Raw genomic sequence first — 8,424 nt, forward strand, 5'->3', positions numbered from 1 at the left:
CGTGGACAGGGGTCAGGAACAACCCAAGTGGACCACTTCTGCTTCAGCCAGTGTCCTGTGGGGACTGGGACTACCTCCTGGTGTCTACTCGGTGGGCAGGTGGCGGGTTGAGGAATGTCCAAAACCCGGGTCCCGGCCGTGTGCTGGCGCAGCGGCCCTGTGCTTCACCACGATGCCTCAAGGTTACGCTTTGCGTCCTGCCCTCCTCGGTGCTTGCTGGGCAGTGGGCGTAGATTGTTGGTGAATTTGGTGGGTCGAGCATTTTGTGAGAACTCCCAAAACATCAGTCCTGTGGCATCTAGCCGGTCTTGTGGCAGAGGAACAAGGTGTGCCAAGGCACACTTTAAGCAAGTGAAATCATGTTTTTTGCCAAATTTACTAGTAATTTACTAGCAAGTCTACTAGAAATGGGTTTTTCTTATATGGTAGCTTTCTTTAAGAGACTGAAGATGCAGGTAGTTCAAATTGTGCGGCTCAGTGGGTCAGTAATGAGATTGGGCCTCTTAGGGCTCCCAGCCTCACAGTCATCCTCTGTCACCACAGGGCCCAGAAGGGGCTTAACAGGTTTCTTTCCACAAGCCCTGGAATGCATGAGCTAGCAGTTGGAAGCAGGTCCCTGGAGGTGTTCACCATGCCTGGCCAAGCGGGCCTGGAAGAGGGCTCCAGAACACCTCAGCCAGCAAGGACCAAGGGAGGAGCAGGCTAACTTTTTTAACACAAGAAAACATGTTTTGCTTTGAGGATCATTGAGGGAAGTGGAAGAGGCTGAGAGTCCTGAGAGTGCCAGGCAGTTACGAGTTTTAATCCAGCCTCTTCACCACCTGTGTCCATCTTCATTCAGCCCATGACCCCTGAACATTGACAACACACAGCTCCAAGACCTTTGCTGTAAAGTCGTTCCATCAAAATTGCATGTCTTTGCCCTCTGGTTCTCTCTCTGCTTTCCATCGAAGAAGTGGGCCTGAACAGTGGGGTGGGGGGGGGCCAGTCTCTGAAGAGATTCAATTTGTGTGTGTCCCTTCCAAAAGAAGCACCCTAGTCACCCTGGGAGTTTCCTTATGATCTTCATGTTGAGGGCAGCTGGACAGCCCTCTCCTTCAGGTTTTCCTGATCATCCCCCAGGTGCTCTTCCTTAAAAGACTCTGAAAGACTGCTATCCACCAAGGGTGTGATCAGAGTTGCTCCAGCTTTTATGACTCTGTGGCCTCCATTCACACACCCCACCGCGCTACCCCCGCCAACAGATGCAAGCAGGAACAGGGCCAGTGACACATCGATCCCGGGGGCAGCACCACGTGTGCACAGACCAGCCTTTTCTTACCAGCTTCCTCTCCCTCGAGGAGAGGTTGCGCCCTGTGCCAGTGTACCCAGGCCAAGGAGGTAGCTCATCATCAGCATACACATGCCTGGAGCCACCCGCCTGCTTGGGGGATGGCCCTGCTGACCCTCTCCATCTGGGGGTGGGAGGACATGACACACATGTCCCTTGTCCTGGTCACCACTCCTCACCCCCTTGTCCTTCTCCAGGGACTACAGTCCCCACACCCCCGACCCCAGCCTGCCAATCTGGCCTCTGTTGCTGGAATGTCATGAAGACTGAAAGGCTTCTGGTGGCTGAACCTGTGTGTGATGTTTCTCTTTGTGAGAAGTGTCTTCTTCATCCATGCTGTTAATAGAACATAATACTGACCTGTGGTGCCAGTTTTTTCTTCGGGTGGGCTGACTTGTTTTAATTCCAGCTCTCCAAGTAAGGTCTGCAGCCCTGTCCTTCTCCTTGTGTCAGTGAGAAAATACGTCCAGTCCTTGTGTCACGGGGAGGTGGCGTCCTCTCCACCTCCCGAGCACAAGCCTCAGGAGCTCCTGATGCCAAGACCCTCTGGAGGGGCTGCTGTCTGGGCATCCAGTTCTCTTATTGCTTGAGGAGTTGGGAAGGATCTCCCTCATTGGCCTCCCTGATGGATCCATCCTCAAGGAGCAGCGGCCACGTGTCCAGGGGCCACTCTGGAAAGGTGGGACCCAGTTCCTTGTGTGGTCCCGGGGTCCCCTCGAGCAGCCCCAGCCAGGGGTCCTGGACCTGGTTGAGGCAAGGCAGCACTTGTGGAAACAGGAGGGCCTTACGTGCTGGTCCAGCCAGTGGAACCCTTACCAACAGCTGTCTTTTCCCCCCACCTCAGAATAGCATTCCTTTCGAACATCACGGCAAGTAGCTGCACGTCTCCCCGTCGGAAGGCAGCACTGGGTGAGTGTGCTCACGGCGGGGCTCCTCGGCAGGCGCCGGGCCGGGTGGGAGCTGCCGCCCACTCACCGGCCTGAGGGAGCACGCAGGGGGTCGGGCTTGCATGCCAGGTGCCCCAGGTAGAGCCAGGCCCCGGCCCAGGTCCTCTGCTTACGTGGATTCCAGAGCAGCTGTGGTGGGCTGTCCAGTCTGGGGTAACCCTGAATCCTGTCCATTGGCCTTCGGCCCTCACTGTGGTCTCTAGTCAGGAGCCAGCATGGGGAGCAGGAGCCCAGTCTCGGCTCCAGTGGCCCCAGAAGGCTCAGGGCCTTGTGGTCCCAGGTTGGTCGCCGGATGTGTATTGTATTGTGCTGGCTATGGGGGCCGCGCTTGGTGGGGGCTCTTGCGCTCTTGCTGCGTGAGACACTCCTGATGGTCTCTGCTGTCCTGGCTTTGTCATCTCTCTTCCTTTAGCATTGATTTCTGTCCTCCTCGTTTGCTTTTCTTTTCAAACTTGGTCTCTGCCCAGCATCTTGTCTACACTCTTGTCTGTATTAACGCATCAGCCACAGCCGCCTGCTCCCTGCCGTTGGTGCATGGCTGGGCCTCCAAGCCCAGCTCCCCTCTCGGTGGCAACTCTTGTGGCTCCTCCCAGCTGAGGGCTTGCAGCTTCTGTCCACTCGGCACCGCGGGGCAGACCGACTGTAGTTGTAACGTGACTGCACTCTTGGGGGACATCTTGATGGGAAGTGCTTTTCACGTCTTGCCCCAAGTGGAGTCCCAGTGCCCACTTGGGGCCTGGTCCTCTATTTTGTAACACCAGGCTACTTTCTAGGAAGGGGGCGCTGGGCATCTCTTGCCCGCTTGGACTCCGTCCGGTCTGACTGATCATGAGCTCGCGGCCCCACGGCCTCCTTGCCTGCATGGCTCTTCTTCCTTCCCCGTCTTCCTGTCACTGTTTCTGCTGCACGTGTCCTGGCCTCGAGGGACCTTTCAGAGCAGCTGGGGGGCACATGTCCAAAGGGGCTAGGTGCCATCTGTCCCTTCCTCCTCCCGGGGTGCTGTCACTGGTGTTTTGTACTCAAGCCTGACCAGCTCCTCTCCTCTGGCCTCACGCTGACCTTCTCCTGTGCTTTGGCTCCGACAGATTCCCGGTCGGGTGGCGTCCAGTGGTCTGCAGTCTGTCGTGCACCGATGAGAACTCTCCTTTTTGCTGAGGGCAGACAATGCATGGCTGATCTACTCTGTTACTAGTGACACGCCCCCGGTCTAGAACCGAAATGTTAACACCGGGAGCTCTCCAGGCCACCCACCCAGCGACGCCCATGGGGGAAACAAAACACAAACCCAACCGGACAGACTCCAAGCGCTGCCATCGCCAGGGGCTGCACTGAGCCCCCATGAACTCGGTTCTAGCGGGGCTGGGAAGAAAGCAGTGAGACGGTTGCAGAGAGAATCAAACTCCCATCCAAGAGCCTTTCAGTCCCCTCCGTGGTGGCGCACCCGTGTCCCTGCCGAGTCTACTGTAACTACCGATCTACTTGGTTAAGACAGTTTTGTATCATTTTGCTAAAAATTATTGGCTTAAATCTGTGTAAAGAAATCTGTCTTTTTATTGTTTCTTTCATGTCTGTTTTTGCGGTCTTAAAGATGCTGACTTAAAGAATTCTGAAGCAGGTCCTGGTGTGGAGTTTGTGTAGGAGTGAGGCAGGGAGCAGAGCACACGTGGGTTTCTGTGGTCTGCGTCTCGTGGTTTGTTATGTGGTCCACTGTGGAGAAGGGATTTTCTCATCAGAAATTCTATCACGTATATACGCGTGTGTAAGTAACGTGTGTGTCCGTGTGCTGTGTGTCTCGTGACTTCATTAATCTAGTTTTGGCTGTCACGCTCCCTTCCCCACTATAAACTGAAATGCCCGCTCACTGCAGACCCGCTGGGATTCTTGAATCATCAGGGCAGTTAGAAAGCGCTGGCCACACGCACAGGCGCACCGGGTGCTTCCCGACAGAGCAGCCCATGGATCTGACCTTCTCAGACGCAACAAGAAGGAAGCTGAGCCTGAAGACTGCAGAAGCCACGGCTTCACGTTGTGTTGCCGACCTCTCGGGAGAGGATTTCAAACAGAGACTTGGGCCCCTCCGTGGAGTCATATTTGGTTATGTTGGTGGTGGTTGCCTCAGTGCTTTTGAACTTGGGAGATTTTCTAAATAGGCTGTCAATACTACCAGTGCAGGTTGGCCCCCAGTCTGTGTTAACATCTCTGCTCAAAACCAAGGGCTGTGGTGTCCGCCCTGTGTGCCAGCATTGCCCAGAAAGGCCAGCAGGCCCAAGGGAATCCACTCTGAAGTGCCAAGAAACAGGTGACTCTGACGACCTGATGTCCAGGAAAGTGAAAGATAACACACTTTTGTGACCTTCCCTGGGATGTAGTGATCCCACAGAGGCCAAGAAGCAGAGCAGGGCTGAGTCTCCCCAGAAAGACCCTCCGGGGCAACCGGGCTCCAGGTGGGTTCCTGAGACACTCTCCTCGCTTTGCAGTAGCAGTAACAGAGGCACCAGGTGGTGGTGGCGGCCGGTAGACAGGAGCCTCCGTCTCTGGAAATGAGGTGCAATATATGTGTTCATAGGTACTTTCACATTTCTTCCCATCATTGCCCTGCAGTGTGTTCTGTTTAGAAACAGGCACTGGTAGGAAGCTGGGGACCTGAAAGGTGTCCATGTCTGTGTTTTCCCTTCCTGCCCCCAAAGTCCCAGCACAGGGACGCTGGTCCTAGGATGCCCTGACTGCTGTGTTGATGGCGCAGAATGCAGCTGGTTGCTTCTTTCTGAATCCTGAGCTGGCTACTCTGTAAGTGTTTCGGGGTGTGGACACTTGGCCAGGTGGGGCTGTGTTTCTGGGAGCGTAGGGGGATCTTGGGTTGGTTGGACTGAGTTGGGGGCTTTCATCGTGGCTTCCTCAGAGGTGGACCTCCCCCTCCTGGAGAGCTGTTAGCAGCTGCAGCCCTGATGTTCTGCATCCAGGTTTTCACCTGGATTGCCAGATGGCATTTTAGAAGTGGACTCCAACCCTGAGTCCTCAGCAGTGTGGTTGTGGACAGTTGTGTCCCCGCCCCCGTCCCCCCATATTTAACTCCCCATCCTGACTTGCAGGAAACATAGTTGGAATGTCTGTATCAACCTGTGTATCAGTGGCCAGTCTCTGAACTGCGCTTTTGTATGACCACTGTATTTGTGTCCTTAACCACCATGTAAATAATAAATTCATGACGACTTCTGCCTTTCTTCCCTGCCCCTGCCATGTGGTCTTTATTTCATCAGTTTTGAGTTTTGATTTGTGTAGATTAACTTTGTGAAACTAATTTTCTGAGACTGGGCATTCATGTCTGTCCTTTGGAAGCCTGTTGGTGTACTTTTGTAAGCTGATCGGGAGCAGGTGGGATGAGCCTCTGAGGCGTGGCAGGGATGTGGCTGAGCTGCTGCCGATGTAGGCCTTGAGCACACACCAGTCCGCTGCTTTAACCACCTCTGTGGGAAGGAGGTGCTGCCACTCACCTTGTTTTCTCTGGGGAGTGAAGAGCATGGTAGTTGGCCCGTAGCTGTGTTGCTACTGCCCGTGGGGGTGCTCATGGTACCCATGAAGGGGCTCCCAGGGGGGCCCCTGCTGGGACCCAGGGGCTTGGACCTGGCAGTCGCCATCCCGGTGTGAGCACCATCCTGCATTCCTCATGCCCCAGGTGCTGTCCCTTCTAGTCAGGCAGTGTCAGAAGGGGGCATCGTCTCTCCAACTGTTGGGCTCATGGCCTCCGCTTCCCTCTGCCCCTGGAGTTGTTGGAGCTCAAGACGCCCCTACCCCTGGGAGCTCCAGATGGAGCTGAGTGAGAAGGTGTGGCCCTGCAGGAAAGTCCCTCCCTATTGAACTGGGACCACAGATGTGTTCCCATAAATGTGTGGTAACTAAGCACCTTCTGGTCCACACCCACTTGTCCTGGAGCTGAGTGTGCCAGCCTCGCGTGTACTATAGGGAAATTCTTGGTGATGGCACCCGCACGCATGGAAAACAGGTGGGGCAGGTGGGTCTCCCACCCGCCACTGGTTTGTGTTTACGCTCACAAGCCAGGTGTGCCACGCTTGTGCCAGATGGTCCCTGAAGATGTGAAAGAGCCTGAGCTCTTCTTTATGGGTTCCCCCTCCTCCCCTCAGCCTGCTGACACTTGGACTCAGCTGAAATGATGATGAGGTGAACCCTGTACCCGCTTCTCGTTCTCCTGCCAGGAGGGAGGTCACAGGCAGAACAGGGACCCTGGCCCCTTTCACTCAGAGCCTGCGTGCCCTGCTCCCCAGCCCCCTCACCACCTCTGTCTTCCCAACATGGAGAACTCTACCGCCTGACCTGCCTGGCAGGCTCCATGCTCAGGAGAGCAAGCTCTGGGTCCAAACCTCCACCTACCACCTGCCCCAGGCCCTGTCACCTCTGAATGGGGTGCTTGGAGCTCCTCCCAGAAGTCCCTGTGTTGGAGGAGGGGACCATGCCCACCCCTGTCGGCTGGGAGCTATGAAAGCAGCACACCCCTTGGCACCACTGTTCGCAAGGTTATTTAGGGTTACAGGGGAGTGTCCTTTGGGGAACCATGAGGGGGCCTTGCAGGTCTAGGCAGCTGCCTCCCAGACTGCCATTGGCAGAACGCTTGGGCAGCCACTGACAGCAGGGTCTGCCTTCCTGCCGGGCTCTCCCAGTGTGGCCTGCACGTGTATACGAGGGTGTTCTCCACACAGGGTGGCAGGTGCCTCAAGTTCTGGCAGGGCTGGGTAGTGCCCCAGGGCACCTGGCTCATGTACCCCCCACTTCTGATTTAGGCTGGTGTGTATGTGTCCTCCAAGGAGCTGCTAAGGGCCTGTGAGAGTGGGCTTAGCACAGGCATCTGTGTCTTCGTGCAAAGCTGGGTGTGAGCCTTCTCTGGTGGGACGTCTGGAGGACTAGGGAGAGCCCTGTCCATTCCAGAGCACTGACCACTCTCCTAACTGCTTTTAGGGCCATTGGCCCTTGGCAGCCACAGCTTCCTGAGGACAGGAAGTTTTCTTCCTCTGTGTCTTGGGCACAGCTGGAAATGTCTGAAACTAGAAAACGAGGCAGACCAAACCATCTGGTTACCCTCTCCTCAGGGTTAGGGTTAGACTGCAGGTCAGTCTCCAATCTGGGCAGAGCCCCTGCATGCTTTAACCAGCTGATGTGGGGGCAGGGGGCCTCAGGTGCACCCTGGGGTGCACGGATCCAGCCCCAGACCAGCCATGGGTCCCACCCCCAGGGGAGGGACTCCCGCACCATCTCAAGTCACTGAATGGTATACCCAGTGTGGCTGTAGAGGGTCCCAGTAGGGAGTGGGGACGAGTGAGGCAGCTTCAGGTGAGAGCAAAGGGTGGGTGGTGTGGAATACAGGGGCCCTGGTCACCCCCACAGCTGGTTCCAAGAGACACAAGAAAACTGAATAACTGGCGACAGCCAGGCCAAGCTCTTGCCAGGAGAGAAGGGGGTGTCATGATGAGAGCTGGGAGGGGGTTGGGGGAGGGGCACAAGCAGGCTGCCCACTCGTGCCCTTTTCTCTGCCCCCCTCCAGTTGAGACCACAGGTGGGGCTGACAAGTTGGGTGCTCGTGGCTCAGCTTTCCCAGAGGCTGGCCCCTGCCTGGCCCACCTTGAACAGGGTGAGGTCAGTGGATGCAGGGCTACCACCTGACCCCTGCAACTGCTAGCGCTGCCCACAGCCCAGGCCCCTGGCGGAGGGGAAGGACAGAAAGGATGAGATGGGGCAGGGTGCTGCAGGCAGGTGCCTGGCTCCCTCAAAGAGCTCAAAGGGCAGATGGAGGAGGGAGCCAGCAGCCCCCTTAGGGCAACACCTCTTGGGGAGTGGGGCCCAGGATGTGAGCTCTTGCTTGCTTTTCGTTTCAGAGGAGCAGGGATGTGGCATCTCTTCGGCTGCACGCGGCCCGCCAGGGTGCCCGCTGCCGTCCCCAGCGCCCTCGACGCACCACCTACTGAGGCGGCCCCAGCGGCCTCTGACCGGGCTCCCAGCCACACAGGCCGCCGCTGGCCACGAGGGCAGGTGGGTGTGAGGTACCCAGGGCAAGGCTGAGCAGGGCTGTTCCAAGAGGACAGGGACCAGATACCAGCCCTGGGCGCTGACCACGTGGGGTGACTGTCGGCTAACCAAGGG

At 56.8% G+C, this 8,424-nt stretch overlaps 1 protein-coding gene across 3 annotated transcripts in view; it reads left to right on the forward strand.

The window, feature by feature from the left end:
- The window catches only part of CSNK1D (casein kinase 1 delta), a 35,371-nt gene extending 27,076 nt beyond the window's left edge, over window positions 1–8,295 (forward strand). The window contains exons 9-10 of one of the 3 annotated variants that reach the window (XM_043905138.1): window positions 2,175–2,239; window positions 3,363–5,498. In XM_043905138.1, coding sequence (XP_043761073.1) covers window positions 2,175–2,207 — 33 coding nt within the window. In that variant the 3' untranslated portion in view covers window positions 2,208–2,239; window positions 3,363–5,498. Of the gene's footprint in view, window positions 1–2,174; window positions 2,240–3,362; window positions 5,499–8,159 lie in introns of those variants that run through there. The other 2 variants (XM_043905136.1, XM_043905137.1) reach the window with 2 other exon arrangements.
- The last annotated feature ends 129 nt before the right edge of the window (window positions 8,296–8,424 follow it).

The sequence above is a fragment of the Cervus elaphus genome, chromosome 5, assembly GCF_910594005.1.
Source record: "Cervus elaphus chromosome 5, mCerEla1.1, whole genome shotgun sequence".
In the NCBI taxonomy this organism is placed as follows: domain Eukaryota; kingdom Metazoa; phylum Chordata; class Mammalia; order Artiodactyla; family Cervidae; genus Cervus; species Cervus elaphus.